At 37.6% G+C, this 24767-nt stretch overlaps 2 protein-coding genes across 5 annotated transcripts; one reads left to right on the top strand and one right to left on the bottom strand.

Annotated features, from left to right (window-relative positions):
* Nucleotides 1-784: 784 nt before the first annotated feature.
* LOC113502463 lies at nt 785-16030 on the top strand. Of its 3 annotated transcripts, none has more exons than XM_026884042.1 (21): nt 788-989; nt 2569-2663; nt 4020-4179; nt 4893-5027; nt 5622-5676; nt 6150-6198; nt 6979-7048; nt 7754-7829; nt 8146-8179; nt 9006-9081; nt 9553-9608; nt 9805-9868; nt 10714-10766; nt 11187-11256; nt 12149-12204; nt 12974-13037; nt 13634-13669; nt 14082-14129; nt 14530-14610; nt 14950-15020; nt 15850-16030. In XM_026884042.1, exons 1-21 carry the CDS (start codon nt 982-984, stop codon nt 15909-15911), a joined length of 1419 nt encoding a protein of 472 aa, XP_026739843.1. In that variant the 5' UTR covers nt 788-981; the 3' UTR covers nt 15912-16030. The 3 variants fall into 3 exon arrangements, 2 of the variants coding, with proteins under 2 accessions (XP_026739843.1, XP_026739842.1); XM_026884041.1 differs by having other exon boundaries at nt 15829-16030; XR_003401355.1 differs by lacking the exons at nt 14530-14610; nt 14950-15020; nt 15850-16030 and adding an exon at nt 11507-11606 and having other exon boundaries at nt 785-989; nt 14082-14128.
* Nucleotides 16014-23804, bottom strand: LOC113502462 (leucine-rich repeat neuronal protein 2-like). Of its 2 annotated transcripts, none has more exons than XM_026884039.1 (10): nt 23572-23804; nt 21793-21918; nt 21088-21305; nt 20267-20467; nt 19555-19742; nt 18276-18480; nt 17717-17898; nt 17031-17170; nt 16398-16547; nt 16014-16157 (listed from the first exon to the last, which is right to left on the bottom strand). In XM_026884039.1, the coding sequence occupies exons 1-9, from the start codon at nt 23645-23647 to the stop codon at nt 16426-16428; spliced, it is 1458 nt and encodes a 485-aa protein (XP_026739840.1). In that variant the 5' UTR covers nt 23648-23804; the 3' UTR covers nt 16014-16157; nt 16398-16425. The 2 variants fall into 2 exon arrangements, with proteins under 2 accessions (XP_026739840.1, XP_026739841.1); XM_026884040.1 differs by having other exon boundaries at nt 16014-16105.
* Nucleotides 23805-24767: the final 963 nt, after the last annotated feature.

The raw sequence follows: 24767 nt of genomic DNA, 5'->3' as shown, positions 1-24767 counted from the left end.
AGCATAAAATCGTCATATATTATTTAGTGGTATTTCATAAAAAAGACAACAAAAATTGTACAATTATATGCAATAGCGAAGAAAGTATTGAAAAAGATTCTGGACAACTTAAATGCTATGTGATGGACTATACTATTTAAAATTGTTGATTCTAAATCACCATTATTGACACTGCTTTTCGAATATATACCTTAAGGTGCTGGATAAAGGTTCTATTTTAAATGAAACTGTACTTGAATTATCTATATTTATATTATATATTTTGTTTTTATATTGTAATAAAATTGTGAAAAATTAAGTTTCTTTTTAATTTTTATCCCCGAAAAAGAAGGTTCTTTGTGTTGAGGTAAGTTTGACGTGTCTATCAGTCTGTGGCATCATAGCTCCCGAATGAATTCAATTAAGTCTGTTCTGAAGTAAAGGTTAAATTAAATGAAAGCTGAAAAATGGAAATATTTATTAAAGTTTCTTAAAGCGGAAGTCGCGCGGAGGCTTGCGTCGAATCATGTAGAATAGGCTTGAATAATCAAAAACAAGTAATTTGTAGTCACTTACAGTCCTGTTGATCTAGTGGTTAGTGACCCTGACTGCTATATCGGAGGTCGTGGGTTCGATTCCCACCCAGGACAAATGTTTATGTGATGAGCACGATCATTTGTTCTGTGTCTGGGTGTAATTTATCTATATTATGTATGTCATCATTATTATCAGTTATCTAGTACTCATAATACAAGCTCTGCTTAGTTTGAGACTAGATGGCGTTGTGTGAAAGTTGTGGAATATTATTATTATTATTTGAAGAAATAAACTTCTTTCTGACTACTTTTTACCATAGTCAAAAGAACTGTCAATGTCACTGTCATTATTTTCGTTCTTTCAAAGGAAATAGTAAAATCTATAAAGAAATAATATAAATTCTCAGTGAAAATGTCCGTTATAAATATGTAGAGAAAGTTATTAAAAAAATTGCAAAAGTTTAGCATGATGGCGTAAGTATTTAGTCAATAATTTTATGAAAAATAATGATTCATTTATTCGTTCGTGGACATGACCGATAAATGTTTAAGCAGTTCTTGTTACATTGTAGTCTAAGCTAGCTTGCCAGCGGCTAGGCCCGTTACGAATACGAAGGAAGCCGTCGGTATCTATTGGCCGACGGTGCCCCGCAGTCGGTGCGTGTTGAAATGCTATGCATGCCCGCGCACCTACTATATAAGGGGACGCTGTACGGCAGTTCAGGTTTAGTCACTAAGAGTCTGACGCTGTCCACTTCCTCCCCCGAGGAAGGCCCGTTACGAATCGAAAATGGTCCTACAAGAACATAAAGTCGGTATAAAACTATTGTACCTGCCAATCCAGGTTCTATTTACCATCTATCGTCTAAATCCGTTCAGTGGTTTTTGCGTGAAAGAGTAACAAACATCCGTACATACAAACTTTCGTGTTTGTTAACAATAGGTTTATTTGAGGACGGTTTTGAATCTGTGAAAGTCAAATTTACAAAAGCTTCATTGGTATAAATGGATTTTGATTAGACAGTTTATTCGAAAGATTGTTACAGGTGTAAGGGTCTTAACAGACAGACCGCATTTCAACTGCAATCAAACTACAAATTTGCTGTTCGGATGCAGTTTAAATCCAGTTGACACGACTGCAATGTCGGCAATGGAACTGCAAACTAACCGTATGGTCCAATTGCAGTCGGCGTGCAGTCGCGTGACGGTTGCTGTAACGGTAACTGCATCCGAACTGCAAATTTGCAGTTGGATTGCAGTTGAAATGGGGTCCGTCTGTTTGGACCCTAAGAAAGAGACAATAAATAAACCGCTTAACTTCTTCCACAAATAGACTCTAGCAAGAGGCTTCTCTTTTTATGGCTATCTATCTGACTGCAAGCAAGGGTTATGTCTTTCGTATAGTACTAAAAAAACCTCTGAATCTGATCACAGCCGCCATTTTTTTTGTAACGTTCTATGGTCCAACGTATCACCTATCTTAGAACGCTCGCCTTTTCAGACGAATCTCACAATACCTCATCCGTTCAGGAGATAAAATGTAACACAAAAACACAAGATAGAAACGTGCGTAAAACATTTCCTTTGCATTTTTACAGTAACTATCGTGAAACTGATTCATTATTAAATGATGCAACGGTTTGCTCACGCGTTTTTATCGGGGTTGCCCCGCAAGTGACGCGGCGGGGTACTGATTCGCGACCTCGCCGCGTCAGCTCATGATTAAGGACTCCGGTTGGGTCGGAAACTAGTCGGGCACTCCAGATAATTGTGAGTTAACCGTTAGGATGCGTCCACATCTGGCGAATGTTCAGCTCGCAAGCCGTTGGCGACCTGCACGCGTGCATTTTTGTTCGTGCGCCGCTTCTGCCCCGCCAGTAACATAATAGCTAATGATGCAGCAATTATATTCAAAACACTAGTGTCATCTTCGATAGTACTGAGCCAGTAAACGGAACTGTAAGGGCGAGAACTGAGTAAACTCTGGCACATTCGCCAGATGTCTTCGTAGTCGGGTAAAAATGTTTTCATACTAAACTATCTTGTTAACCAGTTGCGGGGTGTGCGAACACTGTCAGAATCCTGTCTCCAGGGACGAGGTCACTATGCGAGAGGGGTTCAGTTACCACAAGAGATGTCACAAGTGTTGTAAGTATAGTATCGATATTCTTAAATAAAGAAAAGATTCCCTAATTTATTGAAGTCTAAACTTCTTTTCGCGCCCTTACTCGGGGAGTAAGCTGGCGAATTCGTGACGTAACCGTTACAAAAAGTGAACGGGAGTTGATGGGGAGATATAAGAAAGAGTAACCAGTAAGCGCGCATATTTCTCTCTCTCTTCCTCTTATAGCCAAATAAAGATACCGGCACGGATCTTGAGCGCTGACCTTCACCTGCGCAGAAGTGATTCTTTGGGTCCCTTTTGCGGTATGCGCGGGGCGTAGTAAAGTGCAGTGATTGTCCCGCAGCGCATCGCGTCTTAGCCATCACTCGTGATTGGTTGAAATTCGTTCTCTGCTGCGGTTGCATGCACCTCAAGAAGACGAGTACGCACAATGGATTGGCGTTTTATTTTACGATGTGCAAAGCGATCTCCATTTTTCTGCCGAGCGCTCATAAATATTCAAGTTACATGCACGAGACATCTAGACTGCACATTCTGACCTCTATTCCTGGAAATAACTAGCTGTAGCCCGCGGGCCCGCCCGCTACAGATCGTATCTAGGCTAGACTAAGATTATTAAGATCGGTGGTAACTTGCAAAGGTTGTACGGCGAATTTACAAAAGAGAAAAATCTTGAAACTTTTCTACATCTCAATACGTTTATTGCATTGCATGTGAACTTAGGTGGTAGGTACACGAGATACATTAGTGCACACACACATTGGAGCATTGTAGGCCCTGCCCTGTCGGGCACAACAAAAATAAGAATTTGAAGGACGGCTATTAATAACAATTATTATAGGTATATATTTTTTACAATTATTTTCTATATTTGGTTTTGGTATTCATATATACCTACATTTATATTAATGTAAATTACTTACATTTTATTATTATTCTATGTAAATTATTACTGTAACGCGGGTTTTTATAAATTTAGTATATAGTACGCGCCAAAATTACCGTGCGGTTGGTACACAGCGCGGCGAACACGTTCCCCGCGCAACCTCTCCTTAAATTCTCCCGCGCGCTACACTGCTTTCCCGCGCGCGAGGGAAAGGGAGAGCGAGAGACGCGAGGGCTCGAGCGAGATTGACATCGACCGTTGGTCAGTTGGAAACGCAACGCGCGAGCGCAACAATGCGCCACCGATCCTCCGCGGCTCAGAGTCATTCTATCAGTATTCGTTATAAAGTGTAAACTGTCTCTTGTGTGTTTTGTCATCGAGCAAATAAACGAAATTCTAAAGCTATATGTGTTGGCGTTTATTACAACACCCTGCTTTATAATACTATTTATTTCTATTTTAATTATTAACTTTATCATTTAAATATTAACAGACGTGTGCAGCGAGACAGATCTGCTGAACGCGGAGGTGTTTCAAGGCGTGATATTCTGTTCGGGATGCGCGCAGAGGATCTTCCAGGGTTGCGCCACGGCTCGCAGGACCAAGAACATGCATAACGGCAGGAGCAAGAGGACCAGGTCCAAGTCTCATAAGTAAGCTGCAGCTACTACTGCTAAAAAATCTCCTCGTTTATAATTGTCAAGCTATTCAAATTATCAAAATCGGTCCAGTCGTTTTTATAGTTTTAAATTGCATTATCATCGGGTTCGAAGCAACCCTGAAAATTTCAGCCGGCTAGTTTATCGGGAAGTGCCTCAAAAATTGAGTTACATAAATCCAACCGGAACGACAAACAAACACACCAACAAGAAAGTGGGTGTATAAAAAAACGTGGGATTATAGAATGGATGCCATACCACAAAAAATGGAGGGAAAAAGCATAGACCGTCATCATCATCATCATCATCATCAGCTTATCGCAGTCCACTGCTGGACAAAGGGCATAGACCGTACAGAGTGTTAAAATTTAAGGGAGGCCTTTGCTCCGCAGTGGTCTCCTGTCACAATGTTCGTTATAATTTGACCGATTTTTATGAAGTTGCATATTTATTTAGGTGGTTGTCCATTGGAAAATCCTGGTCATCTACGGGTAAAAAGAAAGATTATTTTTCGTCTTTTCAATAACCAAACATTATTTATTTAATTTTACATTCCAATATAAAAATGCCCAATTTTTATTTAAATATTAAGGACTGATTTTATCTCACCCAAAATCCACTTGAAAATAGTCTATTTCATCGTCGAAACTGAGAACTTTCTTTTGAAGTCAACTAAAAAGACAAATGCCTCTGTTTTTTTTAACCAGGAGAAGAGAAAGACCAAGGTTTCCAGAGCCTAGAAGACTTGGCGATGGGAGTAGAGATGGAGTCATAGAAATGGCGGGCTTAGGAGGTTCTACAACAGACTCTGATGATTTAAAGAAACAGAAGCGGAAACCAAGGTCAGGAGTTTAAAGTTACAAAATTCTCAACCGAATAATTGATTTTTCAATTGCCTTCAAAAAGTTCTGGATGCTACGACTTCGTTACCTCTTTTTTCAAACGTAAAATAGGTGCCATGGAGGATCTCGTAGCTAAGCTATAACTGCACAAGTTGATCGGTCACAGGTTAAGCCACGGTTGACACGGTTGGTCCGTAGATGGGTGACCATCTTTGTCATAACGAGTCCCTCCGTATTTCGGAAGGCACGTTAAATTGTGGGTCCCGGCTGTCATTCCTACTTCTTTGACAGTCGTTACAGGTAGTCAGAAGCTTGACAACCAGTCTAACCAAGGAGTATCGTGTTGCCGGTTACTGGGTTGAGGAGGTCAGATAGGCAGTCGCTCCTTGTAAAACACTGGTACTTAGCTGAATCCGGTTAGACTGGTAGCCGACCCCAACATAGTTGGGAAAAGGCTAGGATGATGATTTGTAGTAGCTATCATTTGGTCCCATAAAATTTTTGGCACGATAGTTTTTTTTTTAAGTCGGTTATATATTATTGTTCAACATACTGAATTAATAATATAAGTATAACAATTGCTTTTAAATCCAGTGCACCAACGATACTGAAAGAAATAGCTGCACCAAGAAAGGAAGTTCACGAAGAAGTAAGTTTTAATTAATTTATTACTTTTTAATCCCGACTCATAAAGGAGGGTGTTAGGTTTGAAGTTACACATCCAAGCTGAGTTACTGCACAGACGATTTTGAGAAGTGGCAAAATTGGCATTGACCCACTGGGAATGGGTCGTCATTTTGAATATACAAGCAAAAAATTGGTTGTTATAAGTTTAACGTGTCTGTCTGTGACATCATAGCTCTCGAACGGATTGAACGATTTCCATTTAGTTTATTTTGTCTTAAAGGTAAATTATATGCGAGTTTCTTGATATGTTTGAAGAAAATTGGTCGAGCAATTTAAAAGTTGTGGGACGTTAAAGTTATCAAAACTTAATAATTTAGATACAATTTTTAAAGTGACCATTAATTCACTGAAATAAATCAATTGGTTTGTGTAAATCAGTTACCAGTCATGACTTGGCTTACAAAACCAAAGTTCTAACTCCCTTTCTGTTTTCAGAACTGCTACTACTTGCAACGGATGAAGGAGATGAAAAAAGATAGCACAGGTAAACCTTTACACTGCCCTTATTAAATAAATAAATGCGGACAACATCACATACATTGTTCTGAGCCCAAAGTAAAGTAAGTTGCTAAAGCACTTGTGTTATGGAATTCAGATACAACGAAGGTACCACGAACACCCAAACCCGTGACAATGTATGACCTCAGAGCTAGCGACACCTTGAAACCGGTGCGTACGCCACTCGACCACGGAGGTCGTCAAAATTATGTAATGGTTTCGGTTGCCCGACTAGTCTCGGACCCAACCGGTGTGAAAGTTGTGGCCTTATTATAATTTCTGACCATACGGATAGATATCCTTTAAACATTGCATCGTTGAACGTTAACGCTAATCTTCTGTGCGAGATAAAAGCCAGCTTTTGGGTCACGGGAAATGCCAAAAAGACGCATTGCCGGATCTTAAAACATTTTTGCACTCGGCCCCCACGCCACAAAAGTTTCAACCCCAAACTGACTGCACGGATAGCCGAGTGGTTGAGGTCACCACGCCAAAATCACTATGCGCGTCGTCTCGCGGGTGTGATCCCCGCGTAGGGCAAGTATTTGTGGAATCCACGAATGATTGTTCTGAGTCTGGGTGTCATGTTACATGTGATCTGTATGTTTGTAAAGCTTCCCGTGATACAAGAATTAAATTCCTTATTGCGGGAGTCGTTATTTAAAAGAAACCTGATCAAACAATAAACCACCAAGTAGATTACAATGTTTGCGCCGTTGGGGGTTTTTAACAGCGCCAGAACTTTAATGAACTTTTATTATTTCAGAAATGGGCACAACCACAGATGTAACTCAAGAACTGTTGAGACAAATCAATTGTCCCGTACCGGAGTGCAGGTTATCTTTGTTTCTATATTATTGTCACTAGCTTTTCGCCCGCGGCTTCGCCCGCGTCGAGGTCGGTTATATCGCGTTTCCAAGAGAACTCTTCAAAAGTCCAGGATAAAAGTATGTACCAAATTTCATTAAAATCAGTTCAGTGGTTTAGACGTGAAAGCGTTAGAGACAGACAGACAGACAGAGTTACTTTCGCATTTACAATATTAATAGGGATTTTGAGGCAGATTCATAATTCATATAATAACGGTTTACTCACGCGTGTCTATCGGAATCCTCCAACTAGTTTCGGATACAACTGGAGTCCACAATCATGAGCTGACGCGGCGGGCGTAAGAGTGGCACCGAACTGTATTTGTTTTCATATTACACGATATGGCTGCAAAGAATGGTCTTGTGAGATGACGTCAGATAGAAAGGTATGGAAGGAGAAGCCATGATGCGCCGGGATAAGGGCAGGGGCATGAGGATTAGACATACTAAGCTGTATTTGTGACTGGCCTTATGGTCTTGTGGCTAGTGGGCCTCACTGCTATACCAGAGGTCGGTTCGAATCCAACCCAGGACCAACGTTTTTGGAAACCCCTACCTTTAGTGCAGTAGTCCTTTTTTTACAATAAAGGGATGTACAGTTTACATGCACATTGTTTGTAGTCTTTGCAACTTTTAAGGTTTGAAACTTTCTGTATGTGGTATTATTTTCAGAGCACCACATGTCAGTGACCCCTGTCACTTTCCCAGAACGCACGTTCACAGGAGGAAAGAAATGTACGAATCGGAAGTAAGTACAACAATTCAGAGATTAGTCGTCGGTTCAGCCGTTTTTGTAGTTGCAAATTGCATTGTCTTCGGGTTCGAAGCTACCCTGAAAATTTCAGCCTGCTAGCTTATCGGGAAGTAACTCAAAATTGAAAAATCCAACCGGAATGACAAACAAGAAACTGGGGTTTTTAAAACGTGGGGAAAAATATAGGATTCAGAACCCAAAAGTTAATAAATTTTAATTAGAAGCTAGTCCAGTCTGAAGAACAAAAAAACGCTGGAATTTAGCTTTAGTGCAAAGCAATCCAAACTTAATCTAGAATTTTCTTTTTCAGCGTAAACCAACTTGCAGCGATCTAAGAATTGCTGGTTAGTAATATTTCATAATATATGTACTTATTTTGAACTAAAATTAACTTTATTAAATGATGTAATGGTTTACTCACGCGTATTTATCGGGGTAGCCCGACTAGTTTCGGACCCAACCGGAGTCCTTAATCATGGGCAGACGCGGCGAGATCGCGAGTCGGTTGGGTCCGAAACTAGTCGGGCTACCCCGATAAATACGCGTGAGTAAACCGTTAAATCATTTAATAATGAATCAGTCTCACGATAGTAATTATAAAAATAAAATTAACTTGTAACTTAAGGACTTACAGTTTTTAGATATGCGACGGTTTACTCACGTGTATTTATCAGGGTAATACCGACTAGTTTCGAAACCAACTGAAGTCTTTATCATGATTTGATGCCACAGGGGTCGCAATTCAAACTCAAACAACGCGTCATCCCTCATAAGCCGTCGCATCTTTTAATTACGAATCATCCTCACAGAAGTGATTATAAAAACTTTAAATAGCTCATAAGACAGTATGATGACAATTTATTTTTCAGTGTACGTTTTGTTGTTTAATGCATAATAACGGATTTTTTTGACACTCAAACATATATTTATTAAATTATCCTGATTGATACTTACGCGTGACGTCACAATTGTACTATATTGTTGCGTCACAAGTCCCCTTTGTTAAAATATAAAGCAGTTTATCTTTATAAAATTCATTTGTTCAGTAAAAGGCAAAAATACGTGTCGAATAATTTTTAATTAAGTAACTGAGGGACCTAATAGATTTTTAATTTTTATACCCAGTTGTCTGCCCAATTGAAGATACAATAAACATCTATATGTTTTTAGAATTGGGAGCCTCAACTGAAATAGCAAATATGACGCTACGGAAGAAATCCGAGCTGCCGGTCATTATCAAGTCAGAGTGAGTTTAAACTTTTAATAACTACATAGGAACAAAGCGATGTGGTGATTGAAGTGGGTGCAGTGTTACTACTGCACGGATAGGTGTGTAGTTGAGGTCACGCCAAACACACTGTGCGCGACGTGTCCCGGGTTCGATCCCCGCGTAGGATATGCATTTGTGTGATCCACGAATGCTTGTTCCGAGTCTGAGTGTTTTTGTGCATGTTACTTGCATGTTTGTGATTGTTTTTCTTATTATTTTTGAAACAAAAGAAATAAACACACTAATATGTTTATTACATTTCAAAATGTGCATTTTCAACCCCGTCGGGATAATAAAATAATAAGTCTTATAAATTCATTCATGTTTATTTTTCACACACTGCCTCTTCGTCACTCGTTTTTCTTACCTACGCCTTTCTTTAAGTACTTATGTGTCACAAAGAGTTTTTATAAGGTGCTACAAACTGAATTTGTAATTATTTTTCAGTACAAGGATGAGACCTCGAGAATCTTACAGTCTTTCGATACTTAATCAAGAATCAGGTAATATTTTAAAGCATGCTTTTTAAAACACCTATAGAAAAATCTTCCGTCAATCTTTTCTATAAAAATCCATATAGTAACTATTATTTATAGAATTGGCTGTGGAATGGATACTGAAACATAATTATTTTGTATGATATTTTAATAAATATGTTCGTAATTGTAATTCTAAAACATTTTTTTTCTGTTTTACTAGATATATCAGGCGACGGACAAGATTGGTTGGACTCAAACTATACTTTGAAAGATTCGCAAAGAACGTTAGTATAGTTTAATTTTATATATCCATTCTTGTATTTGGGTACACAGAGGTTAAAAGAGAGATAATTGTATGGAAAATAAAAAGGTCCCATAACTATACCCTGAGGCATACCACGCTTTTTACTTCTATACAAAGTATGTCATTTCTAAATTTAAAGGAGCACTAAAGAAATGGCTCATTTTTATAGTATCTCAGAATTCATGAGTCACAAATAATAAATGTTTTGAAAGGTACCTAATTGTTTGTTTTACATTTTGTTTGTTTTGGTTTTTTGCTTAGTGTGTATTAGTTTTTGTTTGAGTGTAATGATGTAATGTATAATTTTAGAGTGTTATTTTTTATGTTATAATTTTAAAGAATTTTAAATATATTATGTAAAATAGAATATAATTAATAGAATTTATAATTAGAAATTTAGTGTACTTAGGCCTAAACCTAAGAAAATATTTGCATGCCATGTTATGGCGGAATGTGCTGAACCATTTATTAATATTACCACCAATATTGTAAACCATGTTTCACGCAAATGAAGATTCTTAATCTTATTCTATTTTATATTTGTGATAGCAACGTGTACTAAAAGAACGAAGTATTATGTTGTTTTATTTCCAGATTTTTAATTATGTTTAAATAATACTGTTATTTGTATGTGACTGACAGTATCAAATGCCTTTCTTAGTAACATGTTTTTTTCTAAAGACCAACAGTTCTTTCGACATAACATTTGTTCAATGTTTTCATTTAACAGGGATGAATTGGAGACAGTGCTAGGTGCTATTGAGTTTATATATTTTAATTATAGAATTATTAATATAATAAGGATTTTCTTAAATTACTTTACAGAAGATGGATGGACAGAAAACTTGGAAGTATTATGAGATTACCGATAAACTTCTGTAAGTATATATTTGCACAGCTAGCTGCCGAAAAATAATATTGTAATGTGAGGAGTTTCTTATTTATGTGTAGTTTTTATCCCACTATAACTTCGGAATGGCCTGTTAGTGATCCTGACTGCTATAACAGAGGTTTGATTCCCTCTCAGGACCAATGATTGGGAGAAGAGTATGATCATTCGTTCTGAGTCTGGGTGTAATTTATCTGTAATATGTATGTATTTGAAATTTCTGTTATCTTGTACTCATAATGCAAACTTTGTATAGTTTGAGACTAGACGATGTGAAAATTATTATAACAAGAATCCTTGCATCATTTTAATATCTGTTTTATGACTTAGAAGTCATTTATGTTGTGTAATTACTTCGTTTCCTTCAATAAGTTTAGTTTTTAATAAATAATTATCTATTTATTTTCAGTTAAAAGAAATATACTGGAACGGAGTTCTCTTATTAGTATTCTCATGAGCAGCAGTGATGAAAAGTCTGTGTAAGTTTATAATCCAATCTAAGACCTGAGTTAGAATCTTATTAGTGAACGACGCTTGGCTAAGTGTCGTTAAAATGAATGTTTGTCTTCACGTGACAATAACGATAAATTTGACACTTTGGCGACATCATTTTCAGCGTCATTCATGAAAATGACTTTTACATAAAGATCATGTATTAAATTAATGTTAGGTCTCGTCTAAATTCCAAAATTCTCGGCTATCTCTCTAACAAATATTTGTCGCGCGCAGGACTCGAACCCGATCAAAAACGAATCAGCTTACCGATTATGTCAACTGGGTCCTCAAATTGTTGGGTTTCCCTTCCGGATGTTTTTTTCAAAGATCTAAGGTTTGGATAATAATATAATATTTAGTTGAATTCAATATTCGAAAGGTTTTAAAGCATTTATGTGCAAAAACTCTAAATACACAGTCTTGAAACGTCGATAGTTACGAACACATTGTTTACGAATTCAACCTTATTCACACGTCTTAAAGTTGATTTCACGACGACAGAGTATTTCCACACAGTTTTAATTTGATAAATGAAATGGAAATTTTGGACAGATTTTAGGCAAAGATAAAGTCCCAATAGATACTGCTTAGGCAACTTACGCACACAAAACAAATGAATTTGGAATGAGAACGCTGCACCCAGATCGCACCCTGGTATATGTCTATAACGTGATCTTGAACCAACGAATCAGATTACACTAGCCACTTCTCATCTTCCAGACAACTTAAAATTTAAATTCTAACAGAAGCAAAAATTTACACAAGCGGTATCTGTTAGAAGTTTATCCATGATTTTAGATATCTTTCAAAGATAGGACATCTACAATAATTGTTTGCGATTTTATAAGTTATGTAGTTTGACTTCTTTGGTTTCAGAAATCTGTACAAAAGACTGAAAGAAATATTTGTGGAAGAGGTCACAGAACATCAAGGTATGTAACATTAAAAATGACAGAGGCAGTGTAGACAACGCCTGCGCGGTCGAAGTGTGATGAATTTTAATGCATTGCCATGCACTGGCCCAAATAGGGATGTTGACAATTTTTTTTTGCAGTGTCCGTCTTGTAGTTTTTTGTATAATAATGGATACGTATTTTTTAATTTGTCCCGCAAACATAAATTGACCAAATCACAGAGAATGAAACTTACGCGTGACGTCACAAGCCCTCTCTCCTAAACTTTAAAGCAGTTAATTTTTGTCAATTCTAGTTTTTCTGAAAAAGGAAAAAATTCGTGTCTCATACTTTTCAATTATCTAACTGAGGGACTAATGAGATGTTTTCTTTTATACCCAGTCATCATCCCTATTGTATGACGTGGCACGGCGGTCCAGGTTTAATCAGTAATATTCTGACACTACCCTCTTTCTACCCCGAGGATTTGTGTGTCCAACCCCTTGTAATAAACTATAATAAACGCAATTTCGTATCCCTCCGATCGTGAAGTTGTCGTAAAAAATGTATCCGAAGTTTTCGCCGCGATAGATAGTGTAAGTTACAGACAGGAACTTACAATTAATATTTATATGTCTAGTATGAAGTAAGCTGACATCTTTTATTAAGGTAGATATACGCCTTTTTCCTGATGTCGCAGCAAAATACTAGTATAACAAATACATATTTTAGGACTAAACCGAGATATATTTTTCTTTTAGACTTTTACATGCCTAATAATTCTTTTTTGCTTTTATTTTGATTATAGCCCGAGGCGTCACAAGATTGTATTCAACCATAAATCGTAGGAAAAGACCCTATAAACTTGGATGGTATGACTTAAAATCATCTTATATACTGACCCCTTGGTTTTATAGCCCTGACTTTTGTATCGGAGGTCGTGGGTTTGATTCCCACAAAAAATTTTTTGTTTGATGATCACGATCGAGATAAACTACACATAGACAGAGTACAGATACTCTGTCTATGACATGTGTAGTTTATCTCTACTAATATTATAAATGCGAAAGTAACTCTGTCTGTCTGTTACGCTTTCACGTCTAAACCAATGAACCGATTTTAATGAAATTTGGTACAGAGATAGAGTTGACCTTGAGAAGAACATAGGATAGTTTCTATCCCGGACTTTTGAAGAGTTCTCTTGGAAACGTGATATAACCGACCTCGACGCGGGCGAAGCCGCGGGCGAAAAGCTAGTTTATAATTGTGTTTTTTAGAAATATACATTTCTAGAAGAAGCGGCGAATCAGCAATTACAGAAAATTGATAGTCTATGTGGAGGTTTTGGCCCAGCTGTGGGCCTGTAGATATGAGCTAAAGATGCACTTGATTTTTTCTATAACTTGAAGGTTTAGCTGTAATTTGTCTCATGAATGTTGCTTTTATATTTATTAATATACATTTTCAGGGTGGAGTTAGTGGCGAAAGTTTCAAAAGTATTGCTGTAAGTATTATTTCTATTTCTTACTTGTAAATTCATATTTATATAGATTAACGTCTTCGTCATCATTCATCATCACCAGCCATACCTTTTCCCAACTATATTGGGGTCGGCTTTTAGTCTAACCGGATGATGCTAAGTGCCAAGGTTTAACAAAAATCGACTGCCTCAACCAAGATACTCCTTAGTCAGACTGGTTGTTAAGCCTTCCAGTTTCTGGCTCCCTGTAACATCTGTCATAGTAACATAAATAACAGCCAATAACCACAGTTGAATATGGCTTCCGTAACTCCGAGGAACCGTAATGACAAATATAGCATAGCTTTACCTGTTCGTTCAACTTGTGCAGTAGTAGCTTAGCCACGAGTCTCTCTTTGTATCTTGATGCTATCTGCAATAAATGAATACATTACAGGGATCAGCAAGAGCAACAGAAACAGCTACGCAGCAAGCAGATGAAACGGTTAGTACTCATTCAGCTTCCGAGCCCCTGTCCCTTGCAGAATCATGATGCGCGAGGGCCGTTTTAAGTGGGTGTAACATATATTTCCCCTGCGTATTCTCTTCTACTCACTTTTTGTTTGTTGCTTTTGCTTGTGCTTCTACTCAAGATTTTGTTTTGTCTAAGTGTCATACCGGTGTGAATAAGTGTGAAAGTGGGAAAAATTATTCATCATCATCATCTCAGCCTATCGCCGTCCACTGCTGAACGTAGGCCTCACCTACGTTTTAAGAAAAAATATTGGAAAAATAATATATATTTTTTCGCTGTCGTATTTCGTCTTCGTCTCAGTTTCGCGTACGACTCTTCTTAAACCTTGTTTTTAATTGAACTTTGAGATAATACTTTACACTTCTTCCAGATGCAAACACTTCAAGACTTCTCATAGCTACCGATGCATGAGAGCCCAGGTCATGAAACTAGCTGGACCTACCAAAAGCGAGTAAGTATTTTATTCATTTCAACTTCTGTAGATCCAAATCATGTCTCACTGCTGGGACCGGTTTCCATATAAATAGTGATTAAGCATTGATCACGCTTGTTCACTATGAATTTGCAAAATTCTAGGTTCCATTATTTTCAATCCAGCTTGCCCCGTTTGTCAACGGTTTCTTGGGGTTTTCACAAACATTCAAATGACAAGCACTTGAAACACATGTCATCCAGACTCAGAACAAGCATGCTTGGATAACACAAATCAATATTTTTGTATAACCTACCTGACAGGACAACTATTTATCTTTTGTGAAAATTAAATAATCTATTGTATTTTTGTTTTCAGGCTGGCATGCTACCGAAACAAGATAAAGAAATTCGTTGCTCCACAGTTTCTGAGAAACATAGTCACTAGTAGTAAGTAGATGTTTGATTCTTCCTCTTGCCCGACTGCAAAAAGGAGGCAGTTTTCAAATCAGCAGTTTCTTTTTCAAACTTACCTTTAATATATAAATACAGACAGCATGATGGTTATCCGTGTCTATACCTACCAAGATTTCGTAAAACAATTGCTATTGAGGAAGCGAGATAGCAACTATAGGTATCACACTGTCTTGCTTCCACAGCAGAACCAGTCCTTTCTTTGTAGTACCTTTAGTGATCACAATGAATACTAAAATGATGTAACTCAATACTCAGTACGTTTATTGCATTCCACAATTTGAACTTAGGTGGTAGGTACACAAGATACATTAGTTTTGCATTTTTTAGGCCCTGTCGGGCATAACAAAAATAAGAATTTGGAGGAGGGCTATTAATAACATTTTCAGTTTTACAAATTAATAATAAAATAGGTAAAGTATTTCTAGAATTCGGTTTACTCTCGCGTATTTATCGGGAGTGCCTGACTACTTTCGGACCCAACCGGTGTCCTTAATCATGAGCTGACGCAGCGCATTGTCGGCGAATTGTATGCGTGATTAAATCGTTGTATCATATAAGTAGGCATCACCTTATAAATATAGAGGCAAATACATTACACTCCTTTAATCAAATTACACACACATGCGCACACACACACACACACACACTCACAAACTCATATACGCTCACATGCACTCACCCATACTCTCTCTCACACACCTCTTTATAAATGCCTCATTTGCAAGTTTTTTATCTGCTAATGAATGAATAATTAACAGAATGGCCTATTAGGCCAATTAAGTTGTGTCTTTTCTCTTTCTAGATAAAAACTATCCAGCGATCAAAATGTCACAGTGTTGCGGCAGTGACAGGAAACCAGAATGATGAGCAACGATATCTTACACACATACACACACACACACACACAGAAAATGCAGTATAAAGTGTATTCAATTGTGTTTATGTTGAGAAATAAAATACAAAATGTAGGTATCATTTATTTATTTACAATTTTTGTACTTATCGCGGGGTGATATTGTCTGCTAATAGTCCTCTTTTTGGATATTATACAGGCTGTCCTAGAACAGTATACAGGGTGCCCCCTTAGTCTTGTTTTCGATTTCGCAACGCCTATCAGAAAAATAATTGTCAAGTATTTTTTATGCTTTCATTCAAAAAGTATTGGACCGATTTTCTTGCTAAATAAAATTAATAGGTTTAAAATCATTGGGTTTGAAGCTACCCTGAGAATTCCAGCCTGCTAGCTTATCGGGAAGTGCCTCAAAATTGAATTACAAAGATCCAACCGGAACGACAAAGCAAGAAAAGTGAGTGTATAAAAACGTGGGAAAATTTGGTTTCTCTTCTTACCTCTCGAATCAGCTTCAAATAATCAGTTTCACAGTTTTTCCATTTCATCATCATCGTCGTATGGACTTGAGTATGATTTGGAACTGTTGAAGTATCCCTTCCTCCATAATAAGACCAGGACGAGAACTATTGGGAACGTAACCACGATACCTGAAAATAAGGTTGTAAGTTATGACTAACGATGATCATTTAATTTTGTCTTGTAATCATGGTCAGTCAGTAAAAGTTTTTTATAGTTTGAGACTAGATGGCGTTGGGTGCAAGAAATTAAATATTATTAAATTAAATATTCATCAGTTAACTTCTATCTGAGGAATAAATATATTATGGCCTTTTGACTTTTCCTACACAAGAGCTGTATTAACCGTCAAACATATTCATCACATAAAAGTTATAGGGCGATTGAAAAATCGGCCATTAATTGGGAAAGGACTGCACGGATAGCCGAGTGGTTGAGGTTATCACGACCAAAACCCACTGTGAGCGTCGTGTCAAGGTTTAGACCCTGCGTAGGACAAGCGTTTTTGTGATCCACGAATGCTTGTCCTGAGTGGCTTGAATGTTACTATAACCCCCAGCGAGAAGAGGATTAAGGCAGTTATTAATTTCTATTAATAGGTAAATTCAACTTACCGATCATGATTCCCAATAAAATTGCCATGTTTGGAGCTGACAATTCTGAGATATTCTCCGATTCTGGACAAACCAGGAGTCTTGATGTGTCAAATAGTTGTGAGAATGTGAGCCCTCGCATGTCTGCTGGCTTTTTGCACCTAAAAATATATAAAACCATAAAGCAGACATTTTGATGTTCTTGAAGATAGACCTGGTCATACTATAAACTAGACTTTGCTCGTGGTTTCGCCCGCGTGTGTCGTTTAACTGCACTCACATTATCCTCCTTTAACGCAGTTCTATAAAATATAGCCTATTTATTAATACGAGGTGTCATCTACCTATATACTAAATGTCATCTAAATAGGTTTAGCCGTTTGATAACATTTATACATACATTTATATTCATATACTTTCGCAATTTAATATTCTCAAACTTAAACTCAAAATATTTATTTGCATGTTAAGGTTGTACAATCGTTAAATACATGTAATTGAAGTTCAGCTTAACGGCCTTTTTCAGGCCTTGCAAAAATATGAGGGCTTCAATCATGTTCATGAAATAAAATAAACAAACACAAAAGAAAAATATTTAAAAACCGGATGTTAAAAAAATGTGACGCCATATTGCCGTGGCATTGTCGTCCAATTACCACGCAGTCTAAAAAAAATATTTCAAAAAGAACTCCGCTGTTGACACTTACACCATATTATTGACGGTTCCGTTAGCTGGTGTGTTCTTCAGCACTGGGACCAGTACATCCACCATCCATTGATTGCAGTCGCAGGAGTAGCTGTTCCCAGAGAAGTCACCTGTCTCCAGATCGTTCCAACAGTCCAGGACGCGAGGGTCGATGCCTGAGAGGTTATTGTTGTTCAGGTATAACTGGAAATAGAATTTTGGCGTTTGTTGATCTGGTGTCATCATCTAACTAGCCTTTTCCTATGTTGAGGTCGGCTGCCAGTCTAACCGGATGCAGCTTTTACAAGGAGCGACTGCCTATTAGATCCGACCTCCCCAGTTACCAGGGCAACACGGTACCCCTTAGTTAAACTGGCAATCAACAAATTTATAACCGAAACAAGTGTTGCTTAACCTTGATCTTGAATAATTTGTTGTTGTAGCGGCAATAGAAATACAAAATCTTTGAAAAGGTCTACTGTCTAGTTTAGTTGTGGTTCATGAGATACATCCTGGTGACAAACAAATAATAGGGTTCTATTTTAATCCTTTGAGTACGGAACCCCAAAAACTCCACTAACCTCTTTCACCATCGGCCACATTTCCTCTCCATCATCATTCTTCCAAACCAGGAAGCCAGGGTCCAAGTACGTTAACCTTGGATTATTGTTCAGTCTCAACACGACCAGGCTACTTAGACCCCCGAGGCCACCCGCCGTTATATTCTGAAGCCTGCTGTTCCTGCTCATACTCAGCTCTTGTAATTTGGTCAGGTTGGTGATAGCACTGGAATACGAGAAATGTATGACTTTTTAATAAAAAACCAGCTCCGTGGTCGAGTGGCGTACGCACCGGTTTCAAGGTGTCGCTAGCTCTGAGGTCCCGGGTTCGATCCCCGGTCGAGTCAATGTAAAAATTCACATTTCTACATTGTCTCGGGTCTGGGTGTTTGTGGTACCATCGTTGTATCTGAATTCCATAACACAAGTGCTTTATCAACTTACTTTGGGTTCAGAACAATGTATGTGATGTTGTCCGCATTTACGGCTCAAAGAAGTAACTACCAACTAGATTACCATATTTGCGCCGTTTGAGGTTTTCAGCAGCCGCGGCAGCAGAGCCAGCGCAACTCGAAGGACCGGGAAGGTGAGATGGCGCAAGAGTATCGACACAAGTGGCGTCCCACACTAAAGGCCTACCCATCCTCCTAGGGAACAAAGACATACCGTCCGGTCTCTTGCCATCATCGCGTACCAAACCATTAGGTTCTAATACAGCAGGTACGCCGACGGCAACAAGAGCTCGACGGATAATATTCGCGTGACGAGCCATGCGACCTGCACTACGGCTGCATGATAGACCGTGGTGTCCGAGGCTGTTGACTACTTCACCACAGTGGCAGCGATGCGGAGAACAAGATGAAGCACCTAGTCTTAAGGCAGCAGCGAGACGCAAAGTTGTGTCGTCGAACAAGGTGCCTATATTCGACGACGGTAGTGCGTAAAGCCAAAGACCTGACTCCCACTCACTCACAGCCAGGAGGCGCGCCCGCTCCGCAGGAGTGGCAGAAGTAGAAATCAGATGGTCCTGAACTACTCTGCAAAGCGGCTCGTCCCACAGCTTGCCATTAGCAGTGCCATTCAACGTGGCAATGCTGCCAGCCTTTTGGGCACACTCCCAGCCGGCAGCGATGCCGATGAATTTTTTGATGAATGGATTTAATTATTGTTTATGTTTATGTTTCTTTTTTTGTATCTCAGCCGTTCTCTAATTTTAGCGAGACTAACGAACAGCAATTCATTTTTATGTATAAAAAGAAAAGAATATATATTTTCATTATCAGTCAAAAGAAGAGCTTACTTATTAGCCTCAATGATTTTCAAGGCATTCTTATCGAAGTTCAGATACACCAGACTTGGAGCTTCAGCCAAGGCCGATGGGATGATTGAGAAGCGGTTATCACTCAGGTCCAGGCGCTGTATCTTCCTGTGTCTGCGGAGAAAACCCTCAGGAAGGTTCTCCAACTCGCATCCACTTAATCTTAACTCCTGAAAAGGAGATTGCATCTCTAGAAAAGGTATTTTACAAGCAAAAAGACGTAAAAAACGTTTATGATAATACTTAAAAACAATATTTTTTTCCCAGGGTTCGCTGACATAAAATGCTGAGAGAAAAATTTTCAAGTTTTTATGTAATTACACTCCTTATGCATTCCAGCAATATGGTCATCGATTTTTTTTATAGTAACTGTCGTGAGACTGATTCATTAATAAAATTAATGATGGTTTACTAACGCCTATTTGGAACAAAACGGCAAATAAAGGCTGGAGACAGACTAATATTACAAACGAAACTCTGTTTGAATGGATGGATGTTTGTTACTCTTTCACGCAAAAACTACTGAACAGATTTCGACGAAATTTGGTACCCAGATAGTTCATAACCTAAATTAACACTTAAAATAACCAGAATTGTTTTTATCCAGATTTTATGACCCCGTGGGATCATTTCCGACCTATAGCGGGTGGATCAAACAAAGTGGACACAAAAGTCGCATTAAAACAGAACTTACCCTCATATTCTTAAGTTCAGAAATAGCGCCCATCGTAACTTGATCTATATACGCTAACGGGTTCCCACTTAGGTCCAGATAAGTCAGTCCAGACATAAATATGAAGATGTCTTGAGGTAGTGTGTGGAGGTCGTTGTAGGCTAGACTTAGATGCCGCATCATTTTGAACTCTAATGTCCGTTTCGTAGGGTTTGGAATTGCCTGAAATAGATAAAATAGGTTTGTAAATGATAAATGCGAAAGTATCTGAGCTTGTTCGTATTGATGTTTGTTACTTCTTCACTCGCTAACCACTGGGCCGATTTCTTTGTTAGCGGGAATAGGGTGCGAAAGGCAAGAGACAAGGAGAATGGCCAAAAGAAAAGCAGATATATGCCCAACAGTGGTTTTTTGCAAGGCTGATGATGATAGTGGACTTGGTGGGAAACCCTGATTCCTGACAAACAATATAGCAGGAATAGGATGGATGCAAAAGGCAAGAGACAGGAGAATGATATAAACAAAGGGAGGCTTATGCTCTGCAGAGGGTTTTCAATGCTGATGGTAATTATAATAAACTATTAAGCTACTGAAAAAGATTAATGTTTTACCGTTTTTTTTTTCACCAACGATTCCCGTATTAAGGAATTGAATCCTTGTGACGAGGGGTTTTCATAGACATTCAAGTCAACTAAATTAATTGTTTATTATTACTTCAACTTTACAAAAAATTACAAAAAGAATTGCTTGTCCTACGCGGGGATCGAACCTGCGACACGTCACGTTCAGTGGGTTTGGCGTGATGAACTCAACCGTGCATACTTAAACTTGTAAACACTTACAAAAAAGGTTCTCTTCGAAATAGCAGATGTTGAAATTTTGTTTCTCGTCAAGTCCAAAGCTGTTAAATTGTGGAGATTTACAAAACTTCCATCTTCCAGAGAAAATATTTCACAATTTGATAAGTTTAGCACTTGTATAGGTAATATAGGGAATCTGTATATCTTACTTATTTTGTTAAAACTTAGATCAACTGTTAATGGAATTACATCTTGAAGAGCTGAAATGAAAAAACACATTTTCAATTAAATACAATTATACACCAATATTATACAGCTGAAGAATTTTTGTGTTTGAACGCACTAATCTCAAGAACTACTTGTCCGGTTTGGAAAAAAATGTCAGTGTTAGATAGTTCATGTCATGAGTAATAACATTAATAGGTGTAGAGCATTAACAAAATATTTCACAAAAACTTGGAGAAGATACGTGTACTCTGTCAAGATTTTCCGGGCTCCAGTGGGTGACGATCTTTTCCCATCATTCAGACAATTATTATTATTTCTTCACTCTCGTATTAAGAAATTGATTCCTTGTCACAAACATTCAAGTCACTTGCACATCAAAACTCACACTCAGGACAAGCATTCGTAAATTATACTTGTCCTACGCTGTTACCAAAACCGCGACACGTCGACTGTGTTGTAGTGACCTCAAGCACTCGGCTATCCTTAGTTTCAATATTCAAAAGTTAATATTTAACTTACTGTCCCAATCGCCATCTTGAAATAATGCTGTGATGTTCTGATCGGAACAGTTTACTAGATTGTCTGTACAATCGCACTGTGTACATATCACATCGTTTTCGATTCCCGGTGTTGTAGATACTAAGTCTGTGAAAATAGGGAAATGTTTTTCAAAAAAATTGTTAAAGGCCGCTGTTGTTTTGTTGGTCTGAGACCGTTCAAGTGCGATTCGGACTAGCGATTTCGACGGTCCCAGACAGAAAAAAAAATTGCACAAATATTAGTTGCCTATCAAATTTATGACCATAATAATCGCCGCTTAACCTTGATCTTTATTTTCAATATTTTATTGTTATTGTGGCAACAGGAATACATCAATTGTAAAAATGTCAACTGTCTCGCCTTTTTAATTCCTGAGATAAAGACTGGTGGCTGACGGAAAGACAACAGAACCCCAGAAATAGGGTTGTCATTCCAACCATTGTGAAACGGAATCCAGAAAAATATAACATGTTAGAAATAACACCAATCACATAATTCTCAAATCCATCAAGATCAAGCCGGATCTAATTTTATAAATACGAAAATAGGTATATGAATGTGTGTATATTTCATACCTCTTTACGCACAAACGCCCAAAATAGAGGTTGCTGGCAGCTTGGATACTTTTATCCGACTGCGTTTTAAGAGAGTAACGTTTTTGCAGCTGTAACCGCCATCCATGCGGGATGCGAGCAGCCAATAATAAATTAAGGTAATATTTGCATCTGTTATCAATTTTCAAACACAGCGAAACACATTTGGCCATCGCCCGATAAGATGTTATACGTATAAAGTCTGCCCTTCACAATAATGTTTTATCCTGGTCTCCGATCCTGCTATTTACAATGACCGATGAATTAATAAATAAATGGTAATGGGATGAAATTTGAAACTATTCTTATTCTTGATCCGACAAAACGCCGGGAACTAAAATCTAAAATTAAACCGCGACAAAATCCGTAAAAGTAGTTTCATTTCAATGTCTAACATTTGCGTAAACCTAAGAAACCACTATTATTATTCTCTTAAGCATTTTGCCTACACAATAATTGGAAATTCATTGTATGGATCGTGAGTGTTCCGCCCCGTCCTGAATTTCCAATTAATGTGCCGGAAAAATGTTTAGAATAATACTAATAATCCCAATTTTCATCCAATTTCCATTAATTCATCGGCCATTGTAAATTGCCGAAGGGTTTTAATGGAAAACGTTGGCTGTGCCTCACAAGACCTATAATGAGCTACGAACTTACTAAATAATTGACCAAATGACCACTCAACCTAAGTACCATTCTGGTATACAACAAAAAATTGAATTGAATAGAATTTTGACTGAGTTCTGCTTTAATCAAATTGGGTATTTGACTATTAAAAAATCGTAGTAGTCTGTCAGACAGGTTTTCCAAAAATATTGAAGGCGTACTTTTGATAGAATATCACACCATTCAAAAGTTATTCCTAAATTTCCTCTGTCATTTTACGGCTGTTTTTCAACAATCGGGTGCTATCTGATAATAGACAGTATAATTTTCACAGAGATTAATTTCTGCTTCTGCTATAGAACAAAAACTCTACCGGTAAATATAAATTAACCGGGGAAGGTTAACATTCAGTTAAAATATAAAATGCATAAAAAAAAATTCACTCATTCTCGAGTTACATGTCACAAATATACAAACATTTTTTTAACTTGATTTACACAATTTTTCCAATAAAAATTACCATATTTTACCCCAACAAAATAAAAAAATCACAGACCTTCATCTATTTGAGTCCAACAACACTTAAAACACACTAAAAGTACCAAAATAACACTAAACTTGAACTTGGACATGTCTAAACGGCTATAAACAGATCTAACGAAACTAAATATTACGGTGTGGTATAATAACTGATACCTTCAAATTGTAATATTATTATTTCTCATCCTTATCTAAGTAGATAAAGAATAAGTCCAGATTTTAAGATACATGTTTAGGCAGAAATCTATGAGTCATATCTCAAATACCTATAAAAAATTTAATAAAATATTTTTCTATTTAAGTACTAGCTGTTGCCCGCGACTTCGTCCCCGTGGGTAGAAGATATGAGTTATGATTTATATCTGCCCTGTTTTTTTCACATTTTCCATTGTATCTTCGCTTCTATTAGTCGCAGCGTGATGGTTTATAGCCTAAAGCCTTCCTCGATGAATGGTCTATTCAACACTAAAATTATTTTTTAAATTTGGACCAATTAGCGCGTTCAAACAAACAAAAAAACTCTTCAGCTTTATCTAATATATAAAATTCCCGTGTCACGATGTTAGTTACCGTACTCCTCCGAAACGCTTCGACCGATTCTTATGAAATTTTGTATACATATTGGGTAGGTCTGAGAATAGAACAACATCTATTTTTCATACCCCTAAGTGACAAGGGTCGCCCACACTAAAATTATTTTTTTTATTTTTTGGATGATTTTTTTTGTTTTCATTTTTTTATAATGTAGCATTAAAAAATAAATACAACTAGAAAAAAAAAACGGCAAAACAACGTTTGCTGGGTCAGCTAGTATTAGTATAGATATAGATTTTGAAGTAAAACTTCTTTAGACGCGACTAGGGGACTAGGGGGTAACTGGATGACAATGCAACAAAAATGCCGTTACGGCAATATGGCGCCCGTTTCTGTATCAAAAATAGATATTAGAATTAGAATTTTTGATTTCAAACAACTCCCTTACTAAAGAATTTAATTGGGAAGTCACAAACATTCATGTCACAAGCACAAAGACACCCAGACTCAGAACAAGCATTCGTGATTCACGAAACGCTACGCAAGGATCGAACCCACGACACGTCGCGCTCAAAATGTTTAGCGTGCTGATCTCAACTACTCGACTATCGAAAAGCAACATCTGAAAACTTCAACTACCTAACTATCACTGTTTATGAGATACGACACACAAACGAA

Source organism: Trichoplusia ni, chromosome 17 (genome assembly GCF_003590095.1).
Source record: "Trichoplusia ni isolate ovarian cell line Hi5 chromosome 17, tn1, whole genome shotgun sequence".
Lineage (NCBI taxonomy): Eukaryota > Metazoa > Arthropoda > Insecta > Lepidoptera > Noctuidae > Trichoplusia > Trichoplusia ni.
This window is presented reverse-complemented; position numbering and strand designations above follow the sequence as displayed.